The 23,849-nt window shown below is 34.0% G+C and overlaps 2 protein-coding genes across 3 annotated transcripts; one reads left to right on the plus strand and one right to left on the minus strand.

The window, feature by feature from the left end:
- The first annotated feature begins 12,084 nt into the window (after nt 1–12,084).
- Nucleotides 12,085–12,864, plus strand: LOC110667228 (uncharacterized). Its single transcript, XM_021828025.2, has one exon. It carries the CDS (start codon nt 12,085–12,087, stop codon nt 12,862–12,864), a length of 780 nt encoding a protein of 259 aa, XP_021683717.2.
- Nucleotides 12,865–19,310: 6,446 nt separating this feature from the next.
- Nucleotides 19,311–20,746, minus strand: LOC110667221 (uncharacterized protein At3g17950). Of its 2 annotated transcripts, XM_021828014.2 has the most exons (4): nt 20,645–20,746; nt 20,350–20,448; nt 20,121–20,270; nt 19,311–19,949 (listed from the first exon to the last, which is right to left on the minus strand). In XM_021828014.2, exons 2-4 carry the CDS (start codon nt 20,359–20,361, stop codon nt 19,473–19,475), a joined length of 639 nt encoding a protein of 212 aa, XP_021683706.2. In that variant the 5' UTR covers nt 20,362–20,448; nt 20,645–20,746; the 3' UTR covers nt 19,311–19,472. The 2 variants fall into 2 exon arrangements, with proteins under 2 accessions (XP_021683706.2, XP_021683705.2); XM_021828013.2 differs by lacking the exon at nt 20,645–20,746 and having other exon boundaries at nt 20,350–20,536.
- Between the last annotated feature and the right edge of the window lie 3,103 nt (nt 20,747–23,849).

A 23,849-nucleotide genomic window follows, 5' to 3' on the forward strand; every position in this document is an offset into this window, starting at 1 on the left:
TCCCTTACCTCCAGAGGCCACACAAGAGGAACATGATACTTTGGACAAGTGGAAGGAGCATGATATGAGAGCTAAGTGTTACATGCTTGCTTCTATGAGTAATGAGTTCTGAAGCAACATGAGAACATGCAGTGCGAATGAGATCCTCCTTCACCTACAAGAGTTGTATGGTGAGCACAGCAGAATGCTAGGTATGAGATATCTAGACTATTCCGTATGAGGATGTCTGAGGGACGAGAATGTTGGGGATCATGTCCACAAGATGATTCGGTGATTGAGCGGTTGGAACATCTTGACTTCAACATGGATTTCCAACTACAGACGGTTTGATCCTTGATCCCTTCACGAGTCTTTTGGGAATTTTGTGACAAATTTCCATATGACTAAACAGAATGCACCTTAGCCGAATTACTCAACATGCTGGTTATTGCCCAAAAGAATATGCCGAGCAATAAAGGAAAAGAGGTAGCTTTGGTTGCATCTTCTTACTGGAAAGTCCAACAAGAAGAAGGGCAATAAGAAAAAGAAACCTCGATTCTGGTCCTTCAAGAAAATAGCTAAGCAGAAAAGGAAGACCAAAGCTGACAAAGGCAAAGGAAATTGTTTCCACTGCCAATAGGAAAGTGTTTCCATTGCCAAAAAGAAAGTGTTTCCATTGTCAGTAAGAAAGTGTTTCCACCGCGAGTAAAGCAATCTAAATGAATGCAATGCCATGGTGAAAACCAACTCAAGTTCAAAATATATTTGGCACTTAAGGTTATGTCATGTTGCGTAAGATAGGATTACAAAATTGGAGAAAATGGGGATTTTATCCTCATTGGGCTCGAGCCTACTCCAACTTGTGAATCTTGCCTTCAAGGCAAAATGACTAGATTACCCTTTGTTGGACAAGGGCTAAGAGCTAAAAATATTTTGGAACTAATACATAGTGATGTATGTGGTCCGTTTAAAGAAATGGCTTGAGGGGGCTTTCATTATTTTATTACCTTTACTGATGATAAATCAAGGTTTGGGTATTTGTATTTGATGAAATACAAACATGAATCCTTTGAAAAGTTCAAAGAATTTAAATCAAGTAGAAAATCAAGCAGAAAGAGTATTAAAGCTCTTCGATCGGATCGTGGAGGTGAATATTTGAGTCTTGAATTTGATGAATACTTGAGAGAGCATGGCATTGTTTCTCGGTGACTCCTCCAGAACGCATACGGTGAATGGTGTATCTGAAAGGAGAAATCGTACCTTATTGGATATGGTGCGTAGTATGATGAGCTATCTTGATATGCCAATCTCCTTTTGGGGATTTGCATTAGAATCGACTTTATATATTCGAATAGGATTCCATCAAAATCAGTTTCTTCCACACCTTATGAGATATGGCATGGAAGAAAACCAAGTCTTAAGCATGTTAAGATTTGGGGTTGTCGACTTATATCAAAAAGTGAACAACGATAAATTGGAGACCGGATCGTAAAGAGGTCAATTTGTTGGATATCCAAAAGATAGTTTTGGATATTATTTTTATTTGCCTACTTCACAAAAGGTTGTGATAAGTAGAGATGCCACATTTCTTGAACAACGTTTGTTCAAGAAGGAGGCAAAAGAAGGCAAATAGAGTTAGAATTGGAGAATTCGACCAACCAATGCATCGGATGGATATAGATCCATCTAGTCAACCTATACTCATTGATGAAACATCTACAATTTGTTCCTCGTAGAACAACCGGGTATCTCACCCACGGTGAGATATGGTTTTCTTCATGAAGAAGAAAAAGAGTTGTCTACTCATGAAGAAGTAGATCATGGAGATGATCCACTTACCTATGAAGAAGCTATATCAGATATAGACTCTTCAAAATGGATTGATGCTATGAAATCCGAGATTGATTCCATGTATTAGAATCAAGTGTGCGATCGTGTTGACCCACACAAGGTATTGTACCTATAGGGAACAAATGGGTTTTCTAGAAGAAAATAGGTTCTGATGGAAAGGAAGATAACTCTAAAGCAACCCTAGTAGCAAAAGGGTATCGCAAAAGGCAAGGAAAAGACTATGAGGAGACTTTCTACTTTGTTGCCATGCTTAAATCAATTAGGATTTTACTAGCAATAGTGCATACTATGATTATGAGATTTGGCGGATGGATGTCAAAGCCTTTTCTCAATGAATACATTGAAGAAAACATTTTCATGGAACAACCTAGGGGATTTGAATCCCAAGATGGTTCCAAGGTATGCAAGCTAAAGCGATCCATTTATGGGTTGAAACAAGCTTCGAGGAGTTGGAACATCCGTTTTGATGAAGCCATTAAATCTTTTGGTTTTATCAAAAATGAGGATGAGCCATGTGTATATAAGAAGGTTAGTGACAGTGCTATCACTTTCCTTGTCTTATATGTGGATGACATACTATTGATGGGTAATGATACAGGTATGTTGACGACTATAAAGGTATGGTTGTCAAATACATTCTCCATGAAAGACTTAGGGGAGGCAACCTATATTCTTGGGATTCGCATCTATAGAGATAGAGCGAAAAGAATAATTGGTTTATCCCAAAGTCTATACTTGGAAAAGGTGTTAAAGAGGTTTAACATGCTTGATTCCAAGAGAGGATTGTTACCAGTGAGACATGGTATCCACCTTTCTAAAGAGATGTCTCCAAAGACACCTGAAGAAAGAGATAAGATGGCCAGGATTCCATATGCTTCGGCTATTGGAAGTTTAATGTATGCAATGTTGTGTACTAGGCTGGATATCGCATATCTTTATTAGTTTGACTAGCGGTATCAATCTAATCCGAGTTTGGAACATCGATAGTCAATAATATCCTTAAGTTGTTGAGAAGAACTAAGGATTTATTCTTTATTTATGTAGGTAGAGACTTGCAATTGGATGGTTATCCGATTACGATTTCCAATCGGATATCGATGATAGAAAGTCTACCTCTGGATATGTGTTCATTTGTAATGGAGGTGCGATCGGTTGGAAGAGTTCCAAGCGAGCACATTGCAGATTCCACTCGAGGTGAGTATATTCTTTGCATCGAATCTTTGCAAAAGAAGTCATTTGGATGAAGAAGTTCGTGTGAGAACTTACGATAGTTCCTTCCATTGAGTCGCGGTTCCACTACTTTGTGACAACAATGGAGCGATCATCTGAGCTAAGGAACTAAGGTCTCACCAAAATCCAAACACATAGAAAGGCACTACCACATTATCGGAGATATAGTTGGGCAAGGCGATATAGCCATGCAGAAAAATAACATCGGTGAAAAACCCGATCCATTCACTAAGCATTTGTCACGGACTCGATTAGACCGACATCTTGAGAAGATAGGTCTAAGATATTGTAATGAATGGCTCTAGTGCTAGTGGGAGATTGTTAGTAGTATGCCCTAGAGCATATCATTTAGTATGTATCTTGTACATATTTTTAATAATAAAAGGCATTTCCACTTTTCCGTTTACATAATATATTTATGTGTAATAGAAAAGGTCCATTGATATTTTGTTAGAAATATTATTCTTAAGTTGTTAAGAATATGAGTGACAATATTTCTAGCACAAAGTATCATAAATAGGTTCACAATCGAGGATACTTCATAATAAGGACATGACTTATCCAGAAAGATTGTATTCATGTTTGTTCCCAAGTTATTTATATGAGATATAAATAAGATGGAATGGTGAGTCTCATGCCATATAACAAACTTGATAGGCACTTATAAATGATAAGTAGGCCGAACCAGTGATACTTATGACAAACACATGGAGTTTACTCTTGTCAATATTTTGTCATAAATCATATCAGTGCATATAATCTTTAGACCTGAGATAGCAGCTTATCTTGTATATAGGTAGTTTGAGTTTGATCGCTTTCATACTTGTACTGTATGGGTAGATGGGCATCAGTTGGCTCCTACTAGTGATATATGGAGGTAGGTGGTGATCAAGATGGAATCTGTTCCTCTAAGTAAATAGAGTTAAAATCCTAGGTTCATTTAATTGTTCTTTATGTTTCAAGTTCTGGCCAGACAGATAGATTTATTCAGAAAGAGTTTAGATGAGAAAATCTTTTAATCAAGAACTGGAATTAAAAGAGAACATAATATTCATAGCAAATGGAGTTTGACATAAACCATGACTCCGGCTTGAGTTGGGATTTTGTAATGAGAGAGATTCTAGTGCATGGTAACATATGATTATAGGTTCATTTAAGGTAAACCTTATTACTAATTGGGTGGCCATGGCATGCTATGCTAGGTGTTAACCATGGTCTATGAGGTTCATAAAATGATTTAGAGAAATCATTTATGGTAAGAAAGAGTTCGATGATATTAAGAGTTGATATCATGTCTCATTGCCAATTAGTGATGAGCCTAGTAAGTCACACACATACACAAGTTATCACCTATTTAAATATGATTTAATTAATTAATTAAAGAGTTTAATTGATTAATTAAATAGATTTGGTTTGCAATAAAATTGCAAAGTCCCTAGCATGACTTGAAACCAAATCTAGATTATTGGATGTAGTATAAATTAAATTTATATTTAAAGTGTTTAAATATGAATTTAATTGATGAGAAATTAATTAATAGAGATTAATTAATTAATTTATATTTGATATAAATTAATTAGAAGAAGAAAATAATTATTTTGGGTTAAGAACTCAAAATTAAGACACGAGGGCATTTTGGTCATTTTGCGGTGTGACACGTGGCACCATGAGATGGTGACACATGGCATAACACATAAGCTTGCCAAATGTTTTTAATCATGTAAGATGATTAAAATCAAGATTAAATATAGGTTTGACACTTGGCACAATGTGATTGGGTCACTTAAACCTAGAGCTAATCAAAAGGTGACATGTGGCTAGGGTTTAATGTGTTAACCTAGCTATTTAAGTGTGGTTATGAAAAGAAAACATAACCAGCAGCCTCTCCTCTCATATGTCACGCCACTTTGAGCCTCTCCAGCTATTTCTCTTCATCTCTCATCAATTCAAAGAGATTAGCCATCAATCTCTTGAATTAAGAACACTAGAAATTGTTTCTAGTGTCCTGTTTACATCTCTAATCTCTTAAAAGGCAGAACTTGAATTTCTAATTAATAGAAAAGGCTTTAGAAGCTGTTCAAGGGCTTCCATAGGTGTTCTTGGTGTGGACAAGCTAGAGGGACAACATCCGTGTCTCAAGACGAATCTCAAAGGCGCAGACACGCTGCAGCACATCAAGAGGTTAGTGTAATCGTTCTTGATTTAATCTAGGGTTCTAAAATTAATCTGATTAATTTTAAAATCTTAAATGGCAAATACAGATCCAAAAACATATTAAAAGAGATTTAATATGTTGTTTATCATTGAAATCAAATAGATAAAAATAAATCTTGCATGGTGCATGTGACCCTAGGTGAAAATTTTTGAATTCAATGGTATAATCTTGTGTTTTTCACGCTTCCGTTCCTTCAGATGGACATGTAATTTATGAATGGATAGTACTATGTTGGTGATTAAAGGAAATTGGAAATATGTAATATTTGTTAAAGTATGATGATGTATATGTTGTGTTAACCCTTTTGAGGATACGCATATTAAACCATTACACTTTGGATCTTATGTATGTTAATGTTCAAATTAAGAACCATCATTATGTTATGAATGTTTATGTATGAATGAAAAGACTAAGGTATAACGGTTTAAAGTATGTTTAACTGGTGAGATGTAGGAATGTATATATGTTTCTTAGGTTTTAGGCTTGCTATGAGTTCCAGCAGCCTTAAGCTGACCTGATCCCTAATGCTAGTAATGGCCCTTGGTTTGGGTCATCATAGTTAAACTCACTATGAGTGAGTAGTTTTCTTAATTCTAAGATTATGGATGTAGCACTTTCAAATTTTATTATGGATGTTGTTTTATTTGATAAATTTGGACATTTGTTCTTTAATTCAATTTCTTGTGATCTTAATGCATGCTATGTGTAGAGCTCCACTTAGTTATGATTTAGATATTAATTGAAGGATTGAAAGGTGAAGATTAATATTGGAAAATCAAGACATTGAACTCAGGGTTTTTGACCTAGAGATAGGCTAAGATTCTATGTGGAGTTTATAATTAATCAAAGAGCTTAAAAGGTCTTGATTAAGATTGATTGTCATGAAAGTAGAGTTCAGGTTAATTAAAATACACCTTGAGTACCTTGAGAGAGGACTTAAGATAGTTTAGGATTAATTTCTCTCAAAGTAATAGCTTTCTAATTTATTGAATGAATGAGATTAAATTTGTAAGAGGTTAAAGTGCAAACCCCTAATTTTGGAATTACTTTTATTAATTGATTACATCAGTTGAATTGTTTAGCTTTCTTTTATTTCATTGGTTGAGAATAACTTAGTTTATATTCTCATTTCCATAATTAGTAGTCTAGATACTTATAATTATTGTTTAGTTTGGTATTCACCAAGTTCCTCGTGGGCACAATACTCATTCAATACTATATTATTTGTTAACGATTCGTGCACCTATGGGACTTTGCACAATAAGTTTTTGGCACTATTGCCAAGGAACTTTTGTTGATATTAGACGATAGGAAATTTATCTAATTTAGACATTTTGTTTTATTTTATTTTTATTAGTTATTTATTTATTTTTGTTTTCTTATTCCTATTTCAAGCCTTCTGTTTAGTTTATGACCATAACTAAACCCAAAGATATACTTGAATTGGATCTAAAAATAGATAAAATTCTAAGAGCCATCAAGAAGGGGAAGAAGCAACAGGAAGCTGAAACTTCAACCATGGCAGATTATAGGCAAGACCCTTGAGGGACTATGGAGCCCCAACTATGCAAGGATTCCAACTGAGTGTTACTAGACCTATAATAGATGCAAATAATTTTGAGCTTAAACCGACACGGCTCTAGATGATTTAACAATAATTTAGAGTGTAACACCCCTATGTTCGGTAGTGCGTTCTACTGTTCCAGTGACCAGTGTTGTCCGGACAGCTAGGATGCCTAGAACTACACTTTGACATGAGGGAGGAGACATAAAATAATGAAATACAAGAAAAGAAAATACAAGAAAAACAAAGGAAAAATAATAGCAAAGAAATGTAACCAAGTTAAGCGAGCCGAGAACCCTAGCGATGGGTGACCGCACCGAGAAGTCACGGCATGGACCGTTGACTAGCCCTGGACTGCGGGGAACCCTGGAAAATATTTATAGGACTTAAAGAGACATCAATTGAAGTATAAATATCATTAGAAATATTAAATAAAAATTAAATAATTAGTACAAAGAAAAGTGAGAAATCAAAAAACAGACAAAACCCGGTGTTACCGAAAAATCGGGAATGTAATCCGAACAGGGGCATTATGGTCATTTGAAATCCCGAATTGTCTTTTGACCTAAATGTCCATTAAAAATAATTAATATTACACTTAGAAAATATAATGAAAAATTAATTTGGTGGTACCTAAAGTAAATAGCAAAAATTATGGGTTTAATGTGGAATAAAGGAAAATTTAACATATAAAATGAATTACTTTGTGAAAGTGGACCACTATAGAATAAATTAAACATTAAATGGCAGGTGTAAGTCCATTATACAATCTGAAATCTTCATCTTCTCCATTTCCCTCAACCATGCCAAAATGAAGAAAGTGAGAACCCCCATTGCCGTTTTGCTTAAACCTTCATTCACTCCTTCATTTCACCTCTAAACACCTAGGTTTCTTCATCAAAGTTTATCTCCACATCATAAGGAAGAGTTTGATAGCAAAATCAAGAAGTTTAGTGAAGGTTTAACAAGTCCTAACAATAAGTAAGTTTGTATTTTTTAATATTGCTTTGTTAAACTTTGTATACATGTTATGGGTGTGTGCTTTGTGAAGGAATTTTTAAGTTTTGAGGAGTTCTTGATATATCCAGTTTGGACATCCATGGAGTTGTATATTTGATGATTTATTCTTACATTTATTTAATGGGAAATTATGTTGAGTAGGGTGATTTAATATCCTAGTAAGTTAATTCCACATGTATATGGTGATTGTGCACTTGAAATGGAAGTTGACGAATTGTGGGAAACTTTGGCATTGTGAAGCTTTCGGCAACCTTGGGACTCCTTAATGAATGTTTGAATTCATGAAGATGTTGGATGAATTGTGATATTGAGGGTTGATGAATATGTATGTAAATTGGTTGTGGAAATTGTATGTAACAATTAGGAGTTTTATGTGTATTTATGGTTGTATTTGGACTTTGTGAATTAGAGTTTCATTTAGTGTATTAAGGATGTTTGCATTCTGCCCAAAGTAACTTTAAGGTGAAGTAGTAAATGGTTTTGGTAATGTACCAAATCAGAATTGGTAAGGGAAGTAGACTTAGAGTAAGGTAAATGTGTAATTGATACATGTATAAGCAATGTAATTAAGGGCAGTATGCATTTTAGCCCATAACACTAAATGTGTAACTCCAATTGGTATGAGACCAATTGGAGGTGAAACTAGGCACAAAATGTGCCAACCTTCATGAAGGAAACATACCAAAATTCTGCTTGCAAGGTAGCTTGAAAAATGACCAAATCCGGATTAAATGCAAGTGAGGCCTGAAAACTGACCATTTGGGCAGCAGTTAGTGTTTAGGCCATAACTCACTCAAAACAGGTCCAATTGACCTGAAATTTTAACCATGAATAGTTAAGATCCATATCTACAAGTCTTATGAAGACACCAAAGCCCAGAAATGACCATAAGCAAGTCAAACAGCTTGCACAAGTTCGGGTCCAAAAACTGGCCGAACCAAAGTTGACCAAAATTGACCTAAAATGACCAAATTTGATGTCATTTGACCAGCAATAGTAAAATGACCATAACTTGGTCTACATAACTCAGAATGACCTAAAATTTTGCCCCGCGTTCCGTAAGACATAGATCTACAAGTTTATAGTTTTGACCAAAACCCGAAAACCGAGGGAACTAGGTCGTCCGGCTAGGTCAAACTAGTATCCCGGAATCCAGCAAGTTGCAATAAAATGCACTAAACAAGGAAATGAAATCGGTAATATGTACCAACCCTAAAATACTATCGAATGTGACATATTAGTAACGTTAAAACCTAATTTACCTAGAACGCATCGAGGATCGGTATATTAGGTGATTAAGCAAATAATAGCTTTCAGTGAATTATTTATCGAACATTATCGTTAGAGATAATTTAATTTAGTACTGAAACACTTCAAATTGTGTTTCTCATTTACCAAAGACTCAGGAAAAGGGAAGGAAACACTGAGTCTAGACTAAGAGACAGTTATCAGAGGTTTGTGCACAACAGCTATTTCTTTTGAATTATTTTCAATTGAAATAAATTTTGACTATTTGTATATTATTGTTTTAAATTGTGAAACTGTGAAAAATTGTTTGAATAATATTTGATGGATACTTATTGATTGAAAAGCACTGTAAATGGTTTGAAACCACAGCTATCATGTATATTGATTATATTCCTCGCTAGCTTGTCTAGTGGGACGAATTGAATTCCCTCTCTAGCTGAAGTGTTGAGGTGTGTGCCTGTTGAGGACGAATTGGATGAGTACTCATATTTTTGCTAGCTAGCTATGTTATTCCTCATTAGTCATCGACTTTTGGGACGAATTGAATACCTCATTAGCCATCGGCTTTTGGGACGAATTGAACTTTGGAACATGATTAAGCTGTGTGTGATTTATTGATATGTATTGTGAGATTGTGAAATGAATTTAAACTCTTATTGACATATACTGTCTTTTGAATTCAACCATGATCTGACTTATTGAAATTATTGTGATATTGAGAAATGGAGTTTAAATTCTTATTGACAATTACTGTCTTGAAATTAACTATGGTTTTAAGTATCCATTATTTGTATGATTTATGAATTACGATTTAAAGATGTATTTGGTTAATGTTGTGCACCACTGAGACATTGTCTCAGCGATAGCTTTTTATTGCTGTCGCAGGTAGACAGACAGACAGGGCAGCAGACTAGGCTGCTAGTACCTCTAGCGAGAGATTTTCGGGTATAACGAGTATACCACATTTTGCATTTTGTACTGTAATGTATGACCACTGTATGTATATATTGTTTTTTGTTTTGAGCAGTTATAAATTAAAATTGTACATTGAAGTTGTAAAATAATTATGAGTTATTTTGGCTTGTAAAAATTATATTATATTTCTTTTATCTCAGTCTTTGAAAATCACTATAGATTTGAGTTGAGAAATATGTTGTGTTGAGAAATATGTTGGAGTTGAGATTTGGAAAAATATTGAAGTGCTTTTTACAGGTTTTCTTAAGAACTGTTTTATCCAAAATACAGATGGCACTCTGCCAAAATTTTTACAGAAATTCCAAATAATTCAAATGTGTTAGTTCTATCACTTCAGTTCAAAAAGGTTTTTAACACCTGTAAATAGTGCTCACCACTGTAAAAGAAGTAAGAAAAGTTTTTAAAGTCCCTTGTAGTGTATTTAATGGGTTATCAGTAGACAGAGTTGGTAATTCATTAGGTATACTACGGGATCATGTTATGCCTTACAGAGGGGCAGGGTGTGACATAGAGGGTCACCAATGAAAGATCCACATTATCACTTTCATTGTTTTCTTTTTCTATGTGACACATTTAAGATGAATGGTATTTTTGAGGATGCTCTTAGACTCAGAGCATTCCCATTCTCTCTTAAAGATAGAAAGAAAGTGGTTGCTATCTCAACTAGCATGATCATTCACCAACTGGGCAGACCTTTCACAAACCTTTTTAGCAAGATACTTCCCGCCTGTAAATGCTGCAAAATTGAGAATCAAGTTGAACACTTTCAAGCAAAAGGATAGTGAAACTTTATGATCCATGGGAAAGGTGTAAAAACCTTCAGAGGGAGTGCACACACCATGGCATTCAAGACTGGCTCCTAATTCAGAAATTTTACAATGGTTTATTACATCAATAAGGAGCACAGTAGATTCAGCAACTAGTGGAGATCTAATGGAAAAGACAATCACAGAAGCTCTTAAACTTTAGAGAGAGTTGCATATCATAATTGTGAATGGTAAATTGAGAGAGGGGACACAAGGAGGACAGCTAGAGTATTAGAACTGGATGCTCTTAGCATGATTAATGCTCAATTTGATCAACTTTCAAAGAGGCTTAATAAAATACAAGCCAATGTAATTGTAACCAACAATCATTCATTTGAACACTGTGGAGGAGAACACCTAAGTTTAGAATGCAACAACTATAGTAAGCCATCCATATAATAGATGAACTATGCAAACAACAGTGGAAACTTCAATCAGAAGACAGTTAATAATCCTTATACTAACACCTATAAACCTAATTGGAGGAACCACCCAAATTTCTTATGGTCAAACTCGTAGAACCAACAAAATTAGCCAATCAATAGACAGCAAGGATATAAGCCAATACCACCAGGATTTCAGAATAGAGGTCAGAATGTCACTCAACCACCACCAGCTCCTTAACCTCAACAGCCTAAACCAAAGTTGACTATGAAATCCATGATGGAGAGTTTTCTAGTAGTTCAACAATAGCAAAATGAAAATGACCAAGTAGCTAACTTCTAAAATAGACCAATTGGCCACACATAACAAAATACTTAAGAATCAAATTGCTCAGCAAGCTAGTTCTTTAAGTAAGGCCATAGGTAAACTATCTAGTCAACCAGAAATGAACCCAAAGGAGTAATGCAAGGTAGTTACCTTAAGAAGTGGTAGGATACTAGAAGACCAAAGGCCAGAATGAATCAAAAGACAATAAAAAAGGCCTATGATGAAACAGAGACTCAAGCAAAGGGAGAAGAAACACAAGCTGACAAAGGCAAAGAGAAGAAGGAGGATAGGAAAGAAGAAAAGAAGGAGTTACCGACAAAGTGGACAGGAAAGACGAAAAGAAGGAGCTATCTAAGCCCTACCAACCACTATTACCTTCTTCCTAGAGATTCTAGAAGGCTAAACTAGACAAGTAGTTTGGGAAATTTTTAGAAGTTTTACAGAAACTATACATCAACATTCCCTTCATAGAAGCTCTATCTCAAATGTCATTATATGCTAAGTTTTTAAAGGAGATACCTTTAAATAAATGGAAGCTTGATGACTATGAGACAGTGGTTCTCATAGAGGAATGTAATGCAATCTTGCAGAACAAACTACCTCCAAAGTTAAAAGACCCTAGAAGCTTCTCAATACCTTGTCTTATTAGCAACATGAACATTGACAAGGCCCTTTATAACAAGGGAGCAAGTGTTAGTCTAATGCCCCTATCTACCTGTCAAAAGTTAAATGTTGGAGAGCTTAAGTGGACTACAATCTCATTACAACTAGCAGATAGATATGTCAAATATCCAATAGGAATTTTAGAGAACATCCCTATAAAGATTGGAAAATTCTTTATACCAACTGACTTTATTGTTCTGGAGAAGGATAAGGATGTTCAAATTCCTATAATCTTAGGAAGACCTTTCTTAGCAACTGGCAGAGCAATCATAGATGTCAAAAATGGGCAGTTGACTCTCAAAGTAGGAGAAGAGGAAGTGGAGTTTAACTTGTTTCATGCCATGAAACAAAAGCAAGATATGGACAAGTGTTTAAGGGTTGATATAAGTGATGAGCTAGTCGAAGAGGAGTTCAACCAGAGATATCCAGAAGAACCTTTAGAAACTTATATTATGCACAGCAATACCGCAAAAAATGAAAATAAGAAAATAGCAGCAGTTGCACAATCACTAGAAGCTAGCCAATCACCCCCATTGGCTCAAGTAGAGGAGTTAAAGCAAACTCCAACCATGTCAACATCTAATAATGAGGCAACACAATAGGTAGAACTCAAACCCTTTCCTTCCACTCTCAGGTATGCATATCTTGGCTCAAAATATACTTTTCCTGTAGTAATTAGTGCTAGTCTAACTGAGCAAGAAGAAGAAAAACTGTTGAGGGAACTAAGAACCCATAGGAAGAGCATTGGGTATAAAATAGAGGACATAAAGGGAATTAGCCCTTCCATTTGTATGCATAGGATACCTATGAAAGAGAATAGTAAACCCATTATAGAGCATCAGAGGAGACTTAATCCAAACATAAAAGAAGTAGTAAAGAAAGAAATCTTGAAACTATTAAATGCAAGTGTAATCTACCCTATTTCTGATAGTAAATGGATTAATCCAGTATATATATTACCTAAGAAAGGTGGGATGATTATAATAAAAAATTAAAACAATGAGCTAATCTCTATTAAGACTGTTATCAGTTAGCGAATGTACATTGACTATAAGAAATTGAATAGTGCCACCCAGAAAGACCATTTCCCTCTTCCGTTCATTAACCAAATGTTTGAGAGACTAGCCAAACATCCAAATTTCTGTTATCTAGATGAGTACTTGGAATTTTTCCAAATCCCAATTCACTTATATGACCAAGAAAAGACTACTTTTACTTGCCCTTATGATACTTTTTCATATAGGAGAATGCCTTTTGGTATATATAGTCCCCCTATTATTTTTCAAAGACGCATGATGGCTATTTTCTTTAACTTTATTAAAAATATAATGGAGGTATTTATGGATGATTTCTCCATTTATGGCACTAGTTTTAATGATTGTTTAACTAGTCTTTTCAAAGTGTTACAAAGATGTGAGGAACCAAACTTGGTACTTAACTGGGAGAAATGCCACTTCATGGTTAGAAAATGCATAGTTCGTAGTTATCTAGTCTCAAAAAAAGGCACAGAGTTAGACAAGGTGAAGACTGAAATCATAAAGAAAATGTCATCTCTAACATCAGTCAAAATAGTACTAAGCTTTTTAGGACATGTTGGATTCTATTAAAGATCCATCAAAAACTTTTCCAAAATAGCTAAGCTATTAACAAACTTACTAAATTAAGATGTACCCTTTGATTTTGATGAGATTTGCCTTGCTTCTTTTTACAGGATAAAGGAAGGATTAATTTCTACACCAATAATACAAACTCCAGAGTGGGAGCTATCATTTAAGATCATGTGTGATGCAAGCAACCATGCAATAGGAGCAATTCTTGGGTAATGTAAAGACAAGAAGATCCATGCTATCTACTATGCTAGCAAGATGCTTGATGACGCACAGATCAACTATGCAACTACAAAAAAAGAGTTTTTGGCCGTTGTATTTGTAATTGAAAATTTTAGATCCTACCGAGTTGGATTCAAAGTCATTGTCTATACAGACTATACAGCTCTTCGGTATCTCTTGAATAAGAAAGAGGCAAAGCCAAGGCTAATCTAATGGATACTTCTTCTATATGAATTTGACTTGGAAATTAAAGGTAAGAAGGAAGCTGAGAATGTAGTAGCTAATCATCTCTCCAGGCTGAAGTAAGAAGAAAGGGGGGACATAACTAAGGACACGCCAATAGATGACTCCTTTCTATATGAGCACCTCCTGTTTATAAATCAACCCCCATGCTATGTAGACATAATCAACTATCTTGTATACAGAGTACTACCACTATATATGTCCTACCAACATAGAAAGAAATTTTTATTTGACATAAAAGACTATACTTGGAAAGAGCCTCTGCTATATAAGAGATATAATGATGGCCTCATTAGAAGATACATTCTAGAGGAGTTGAAAGCATACTCCAACACTGTTGTTCCTCTCCTTATGGAGGACACTTTAGCATAATAAAAGCTGCAGCTAAGATAATACAAGCAAGTTTTTATTGGTCATTCTTGTTCAAAGATGTAAGATACTTTGTGCTTACAGGAGGTCAATGTTAAACGACCAAAAATATATCAAGAAGGAACGAGATCCCACTATATGGAATAGTTGAAGTAGAGCTTTTATATATGGGGGCTAGACTTCATGGGTCAATTCTCATTTTCACTTGGGAACAAGTATATCCTAGTTGGTATAGATTATGTATCTAAATGGGTGGAAGCAATAGCCTCAATAGCCAATGATGCTAAAGTGGTCATCAAATTCTCGAAGAAGTACATCTTTACAAGGTGTGGGACTCCAAGAGCTACAATCAATAATGGGGGAAGTTACTTCTGCAATAGCCAATTTAAAGCACTGCTCAAGAAATATGGAGTGGCTTACAAAGTGGCAACACCTATTAACCCCAAACAAGCGGGCAAGTGGAGATTTCAAATAGGGAGCTGAAGAGGATACTTGAGAAAATAGTGAATTGCTCAAGGAAATATTAGTCATTGAAACTTAATGATCCACTACTGTACAGCCTTCAAAACACCTATTGGAACTACCCCCTTCGACTTAGTCTTTGGGAAGTTATGCTACCTCCCTGTCGAGCTTGAACATAAGGCTTATTGAGCAATAAAAACACTAAATTTTGACTTGAAGAGTGTTACAAAAAAGAGACTTCTACAACTCAATAAATTGGAAGAAATTAGGCAAGATGCCTATGAAAATGCACAAATATATAAAAAAAAAAAAGGACAAAGAACTAGCATGATAAGCACATCAGAAGAAGAGAGATCAAAGAAGGATACGTTGTCTTGCTATTCAACTCTAAATTGAAGCTATTCCCTGGAAAGTTAAGATTTAGATGGTTTAGACCTTTCAAAGTCCTACAAGTCTTCCCTTATAGAGCAATGGAAGTATAGAGTGAGACATCAAGAGCATTCAAAGTCAGTGGCCAATGCCTAAAGCCACACTTCTTTGGAAAACCTATTAAGAAAGGAGTTATACACTCCTTTACTAATCCACCTACCCCTAAATGAGCCAACAGTACAGTGAAGCTAAAGACTATAAATAAGTGCTTCTTAGGAGGCAACCCAAGTTTTAAAGTTTTAATTTCTTTTTTAGTTTTGCAATTATTTTTTTTACTGCATACCCCTAACCAAACTCTAACCTTGAATTATTTCAGGTGAAGAGAGGAGATACAAGAAGGATAGACTAGAACAAAGGCACAAAACCACGCAAGAGAAGTGAATTTCAATCAGGGAAGTTTCCTTCCTTGCTAATTCTGTGTTATATTGACATACTTAGAACTAAATTAGCATAAGAATGAAAGTCGAATAGGGTATCATATTGTTTATATAGATATTATATAGGTATTTTAAGGAACCTTTTGACTATATTTCATGAGCATTTTGTTTGTTAATTGCATAAATTCTTATTAGTTTCATTATTGTTTAGGATTTTGAGTTACTCTTGCTTAATCTCTTAATTTCTGTGTTTTATCAGGTGATTTCATATAGTCCCAAGGCCTAGAACACATTACAATAAGTCTTGTACTAAGGATAAAAGCACAGGCTGTGCACTGGGCATCCTTGCTCCATGTAACAATTTGCTAGGAGTATGCTGAGAAAAAGACTTTACACGGGCTGTGTAAAGGGACCCACGCAATGGTCCCTGGCTCGGGTAATCTTTTGCCTCCCCAATTTGTAAAAGCTTCAAAAGCTTCAGAAAGTTACACGGCTTACCGGTGTAATGAAGCAGGGGCTGTGTAAAATGCCCCAGCTTTGACTCCAATTTGACTCTAACTCTGTTTCGCTTGACTCGGAAAGACTTCTAAAGCCTCCAGGACTCCAAATTAAGGGTTTTTATGCCATATATAAATACAAGAAGTCAGGAATAAGCTAGGGATTGCTACTTTTACATTCTATGTTAGATTTTTAGTAATTTGGAGAGATTTGCACCAAGATTCTTAAGGGAGATTTACAGCCGAAGTCCTAAAAGTTCAATGTTGCAAAATCTTCTATTTGGTTTCTTTGTTCTATTTCTTCAGATGTTTTGTCATTGTTATTTTATTTTTATGTTGATTGTTAAACTCACCATGAATGAGTAGTTTTCTTAATTCTAGGATTAGGGATGTAGACTTTCAAATTCTGTTATGGATTCACGTTGATTTTATTTGATAAATTTAGAGATTTGTTCTTTGATTCAATTTCTTGTGATCTTAATGCATGCTATTTGTAGAGCTCCACTTAGTTATGATTTTACATATTAGTTGAAAGATTGAAAGGTGAAGATTAATATTGAAAAATCTAGATATTGAACTTAGGGATTTTGACCTAGAGATAGGCTGAGATTCTTTGTGGAGTTTATAATTAATCAAAGAGCTTAAAGGGTCTTAATTGAGATTGATCACTACAAAAGTAGGGTTCAGATTAATTAAAATACACCTTGAGTGTCTTGAGAGAGGACTTAAAATAGTTTAGAATTAATTTCCTTCGAAGTAACAAGTTTTCAATTTATTGAATGAATGGGATTAGATTTGTAATAAGTTGAAGTGTGAACCCCTAATTCTGGAATTGCTTTTATTAATTGATTACATTAGTTGAATTGTTTAGCTTTCTTTTATTTCATTAGTTTAGAATAACTTAGTTTAGATTCTAATGCTATAATTGGTAGTCTAGATAGTTATAATTGCTGTTTAGTTTGGTACTCACTTAGTTCCTCGTGGGAACGATGCTCACTCACTATTATATTACTTGTTAATGATCCGTGCACTTGTGGGATTTTGCACAACATTGAACTCGTAGAAAAATCATGAAGTTAAACAATATTAGATTACCACTGAGTAAAGCGTATATCTCATCTAATGGCAAAATCAAATGCTCTGTCAACTTTATCAAATCTTTTAAATTAAGATAATTATAATTATATTTTATATAAGTGATTTATCTTAATTTTTTTATGTAAAATTGTAGGAGTATATTTTAGATTTATATTTTGTTTTTTTTATCTTTTATTTTCTATAAAAAAATATGATATCTTGTATGCATTTGTGATATAAAAATTACTCTTTCCAAATTAACTTTTAAATATAAATTAATTTTATAATATATATATATATATATATATATATATATATATATATATACACACACACGATCTAATGCGTTTTCATAGTATAAAACAAAACAAATATACTCATATAAATATATATATATATATACACACACACGATCTAATGCGTTTTCATAGTATAAAACAAAACAAATATACTCATATAAATGTAGATAAAACATTAGATATTAATAGTAAAATAAATTAAATTAATACAATTGGAATTAAATTTAGTTTTGCAGAATAATCATTGTTGCACATGAACTATTTCAAATTATTTTAGCTTAAAACTAATTAATATAAGTGATATTAGGATCTAATTCATTATATATTGAATGCATAAGTCAGAGTATAATCAGACATAAGTAATAATACATAAATAAGTTACAAATATTAATGTAAGTGGGCATTCTAAGAAATACTTAAGCAATAGTGTCTTGATTGTGCACTAATATTATCCTTGGACTACTTTTAGAAGGATGAGGCTATTATAACTCGAATTTATATCAACTTAATAATTTTATATCAAATATTTATATATAGATTCATATATTTATTATATACATTTTAATCGATTATAAACACATCTTGATATAAATATTTAATTTAATAATTATTAAACTCGTTTTTATATGAATTCAATTTTTATTAGTGGCATCTTTCTAGAAAATCATTATTGAAAGAGTCAATAGGTGTAGGCTACATAATGGAAGGTTTTTTTTTTTTTTTTTTTCTCCCTTTTAGATGCTGTAATACCTAAATATCGACTAAGAGAGCATCGGTTTGATTGTTTATGTTGTTTAATTTATATATTAGTTAATTTAAAAATAAGTTTGCTAAAATTATTTAAAATTAAATTTTAATAAATAATTTATGTATTTGATTAAAAGGTGATAAAATGGAACTTAATGATTAAATAGAACTTAATTAGTCAAAATGATATATATATATATATATATAAAATTAAGTGTTGTACTTGTTAAATAATGATAATGTTGATATTTTTAAAATTATTAAGATAGTATACTTTTTTTTTCTTGGTCAAAGAGTAGTTTTAAGGTTATTTTATTTATGACTTTTGACTTATTTTAAGTAATTTTTTTAAATTTATAAATTAAATTAAATATTATTTTACTTACGACTTTCTATTTGTAAGTAGGTTTTAATTGACTTAAAAATCAAATTAAACACCCTCTACGTAGATGGGAAAATTGAGTTTTATTGTATGTAATGTAACAATAATATTTTTTATAGTTAACAATAATAATATTTAGCATAAATGCAATTAAAAAATAATTTAAGAATCTTAAATACTAAGAAAATAAAAAGAAGAAAAGGCCCCATGCCAAAAGAGCAGCAAGAAAATAAAAAGAAAAGGCCCCATGCCAAAAGAGCAGCTAACCTGTATAACCCAATTTTGAAGTTTTTAGTGCAATGCTTCACAAAGACTAAAATTTAATTATAAGACCATAGAAGAAAATATTTTTAATTTATATGCTCAAAATAAGTAGAAATTCTATGATATTTAGTGATAATGTCTAAAGACAAATAAAATTTAATTACAGCCATTAAAATTTAGCAATAAGTACTTGCTTAGATGAACAAGCCATTAAAGAACGTTCAACAGGAACTCATCATTCAATCAGTTGTCCACACAAACATGAGAACAATAGTGGAAATCCATACCCATTGCCATGTTCTAATAATTCTGTGTTGGATCTTCTTCCGGCATCTGCCTCCAATGAAGAACTTGATTGAGGAGCAACCTGACCACCAATAAAGAGGGAATTAGGATCTGAATTGGTTCGAACGGGGGAGAAATCATTAGGTCCATATAACATTGGGCTATCGCTTCTGTGAATGTTAGCTGCTCTCCTCTCTGCTTCAAGAAAGTGACCAAGAGGAGGAGAGTTGTTCTTGTTAACAGCATCAGTGCTTAGCTTTGAGCATAATGAGAAGAACCAAGATTTTGACTTGCAATTCTTCTGGTCTCTTAATGTTTCTGCTGTTCTTCTTCTCCTAGTTGATCTTCGAGAGAGCTCTAGAATGCTAGATACTCCAATAAGGCTCCCAAGTGTGATGCTCTTGTCATGGAAGAAAGATCCAGTAGACTGAAAATAATGTGAATATTAGATATTGTATGAACCCAGAAAACAATAACACATACAAATGCAAATGCACGTAATAGATGTGAATATTTGTAAAAAAAATAACTCAATATGCTCTTACTAGCTCGTTTTGAATCTGATTTTAGTAATCAAAGGAAAGAAGAATGGCCTGACCTCTGTATCGGGATCTGAGGAAGAATCTGCGGTGGAGCTAGGAGAACCAGTAAGCAGAGTGCTAAATGAAATTGATCCATTGAAATCACGATTTCTCACCAACCCAATTCTTGCATTCAGTGGTCTTAGGCCAAGAGGCCACCCATCTTCCTGCAAATGCAATGTACCAAAAAAATCAAACTTGTTGGGTCATAATATTCACAGATTAGGTAATGTATCATACAATTACCTGCAGAACCATGAACCTGTGCTGTGTACGCCACTGAAACTGATTGACGTACTAAGAGAAGTCCAATGTGGTGAGCTTAGAGAGAGGGATCTAGATAATCTATTTTAAACCAAAAAAAATATATATATAATAAAAGAGTTAAAAGACCAGAAGAAAATATGAAAAATATTGAAATGGGAGAAGTGGCAGAAAATGTGAGCAGCATTTCCTCTTAAGCAGAAAGTGCAAGAGCACACAAGCACGAGAGAGAGAGAGAGAGAGAGAGAGAGGGAGGGAAGTGAAAGTGACTTCTTACCATTCTTAGCTGCATCTCTGGATGAGTAGACTGAGGACAGAATAGATAGTGGAAGGAGAGGAATCAGAAAAATTTTTGTACTGTGAAGAGTGAAAGTGAGACATGGAAATAGCAGAAGGGGCCAGCGTAAACTCCAGAGAAAGGCAAAACTTTTACAATGTGACCAAAATATCCCTGATCTTTTATTTAACTCCCCATTTTGCCTATAGTTTTATTGCCTTCTCAGCAATGTTGAGGCTCAAAGTCAAAAGAAATAACTGTAAGTAGAATTTAAGTAACTTTCATTTGTGGTTGGTAACTTATCAGGATGCAACTTCATTATGCCAAATGTCATTTTAGACTAAAACATTTGAGCAACCTGCACAATCAGATTTCCCATTATTATTATTATTTTGTAACCCTCGGAGAGAGGTTTTCAGCATTTACAAAGACGTTTAGCCTGACCCAATTTTTCAATTACTAGATACATTCGGTTGGACATGGAAGCCATTTCCGTAAAAGGCACTGGTCACTTTGTCCTCCTGCATAGATTAGTATTTCAATGCAAAAAGAGGATGAGATAGCAGAACACTTGAAAAAAGGAAAAGGAAAATGTTCTAAAATAATATTATATCAATGGTTCTGTGTCCATGTTAGGAAGCACCTTCTCTTTATCCGGTCCACAAGCTCTATTCAGCATTTTAGACATAATTCTCATGCTAGTGGGAAAAACAATCTGCTATAGAAAAGCACCTAACAATAGAGTAATTATATAACGAAACGTTATTTCATGTAAGATATCTTATATAAAATGGTAATTTAATGATGAATGGATATATATATATATATATATATATATATATATATATATATATATATATGAGTGGATCTCAAAAATTTATAATCACTTTACATTTTTTTTTAAAGTAGTCATAATATTTATATGTGCGTCTAACTATTATTGGGTTGTCATTATATATCAAAGTTGATATCAAATAACTGCTTTATTATATAATTTCTCCAATGACAAAGTTCATTTTTCAAATAGAATAAATGTCACGACCCAACTTATGGGCAGGACCGACACTAGGACCTGAGCCAGCCTAAAACTTTCGAGACCCGTAGTAAGCCTAACTATTCCTTAACCCAATCTTAAGGCCCATATTGAGCCTAATTTCACAAAATCAACCGAACAGAGTTTGACCATAACATGGACCATCCAACAGAGAGTTTTTAACTCACCCGACCTGTAAGCACAATATATATAACAATTTGGGGAGCTCAGCTCACCCTCCACATACTCATAAAAATACTATTTCAAATGAGAGCTCAGCTTCCTCATTCAACCCAATGATCATTCACGCATACTCATATATCATGCTTACAATTCCAGTTAATACATACATAACAAATCCAAATGAGTACATCACTAATAATAATAATACATGCAAAGTTTTAGAACAGAATAAGAGAACAAAATACAATTAAATGCTGATAATAGACCTGTGAAGAAGAGAGCAGGTTAAACTCAATAAGAGGCCTCCTGTATCCTGGAAAAATAGGTGAACAGGAGTGAGCGTTAGACTAAGAGAGTAAAATACTGATTTTAAATACAATTTCTATAGCTATCTAAGGCTAATGTATCCCAAAAAGTGGAATTTAATACCTTCATAATTTTCATACAAATCACATCATGAATAACAAAAAGGTAATTTGGAGCATTCACACACCCATATAATATTCAAACAGTACATATATAGGAGTTGATCCCTTATATAGCTCTCTTAATCCAATCTTTGCTGGCGAGTACATCTCAAGCCGGACTTTTGCTTAATAAACCAAATACGGGAGTCAGCGGGATCATCTCGAGCTGTGCCTACCCTGACTTATCCATAAAAGGATCGGGTTCCAGTGAGTCAAGCTCCAGCCGCGTCTACCCGTCCTATCCATATCCAATACCACACACCACACGCATGCCAACACACGCACACTGCTCTAAATAACTATAAAACAACATCCATAACATTTCATTAATTAAGAATGCAATATAAAACGTGTTTAATATTTAACTAAATAGATATATATTTATAAGTAATGCATGGGTATGTCTGAACATATAATAATATTGAAATTATAATTAAAATTAATATTTTACTCACAGACATGAATCGAGGTCACTGTGGTGGTTGGGTAGCGAATGAAGGTTGTCTCGGCTCACCTAACAATTACATTATAATTATTTAATACAATTGACTCAACACAAGCTTAAAAAGAATCAAAGACATCTTAAGTTGTGCCAAAAATTCGGCGGATTTCCCTATATATAGGAAATACCCAACCTATAAAATGATCCAAATAATACTTCTAAATCACATCTTCCATATCCACATCTCATCAATATCATATGGCCCCTCCTGGGCCCGTCAAACCAGTAAAAAATTATATAACTATACATAAAATGATTATCTCAAAATATGGGATGTTACATTCTTCCCCCCTTATAGAAAATTCGTCCTCGAATTTTACACAAGGCAGAATAATGACACATAATTGCATATCAAACTTATGAGTACTTGCTGCACATGTCCCACTTTAACTCCCAAGTGCATTCCTACATAGATTAACTCCTCCACAGGACTAACCATAGGGATCTTCCTTGACTAAAGTTGTCTCATCTGATAGTCTACTATGGCTACTAGTTACTCCTCAAAAATCAAATTCTCATTTAACTCCACTGTGTCTGATTGCAGCATATGAGAAGGATCAGGAACATACTTCCTAAGCATGAAAATGTGGAATACTAGGTGGACATGAGAAAGATTTGGTGGCAACTCTAACTGATAGGCAAATGCTTCCACTCTGTCCATGATCTCAAAAGGTCCTATGTAACGGAGTGCCAACTTGCCTTTTCTTTCCAAATCTCATAATCCCTTTCATAGGAGAAACCTTTAAAAACACATAGTCACCCATTGTAAATTTTACATCTTTCCGCCTTGGATCTGCATGGATGGTTAAAAATGTTTTACATCTATCTGCCCCTGTTGTAGTACGCCAGCTACCATCCTCCTTTTGAGACTAAACCATCACATCTGATGTGATACCCTTTACTCGATCTACAGTGTAGCCGAGCAAAGCGTGCCACATTCAGTGCCAGAGCACCCTGTCTTGTCTTATCGTGTACATTTTTAATTTAAATTCCATTCACCTGTCAAAACAGTTTCATACT

The sequence above is a fragment of the Hevea brasiliensis genome, chromosome 5, assembly GCF_030052815.1.
Source record: "Hevea brasiliensis isolate MT/VB/25A 57/8 chromosome 5, ASM3005281v1, whole genome shotgun sequence".
Lineage (NCBI taxonomy): Eukaryota > Viridiplantae > Streptophyta > Magnoliopsida > Malpighiales > Euphorbiaceae > Hevea > Hevea brasiliensis.

Coding starts and splice junctions, on each gene's coding strand:
- LOC110667221 (XM_021828014.2), bottom strand. Junction 19,950..20,120: donor CCTCAGATCCCGATACAGAG/GTCAGGCCATTC, acceptor CATTATTTTCAG/TCTACTGGATCTTTCTTCCA.
- LOC110667228 (XM_021828025.2), top strand. CDS start 12,085: ATGTCATTATATGCTAAGTTTTTAAAGGAGATACCTTTAAATAAATGG.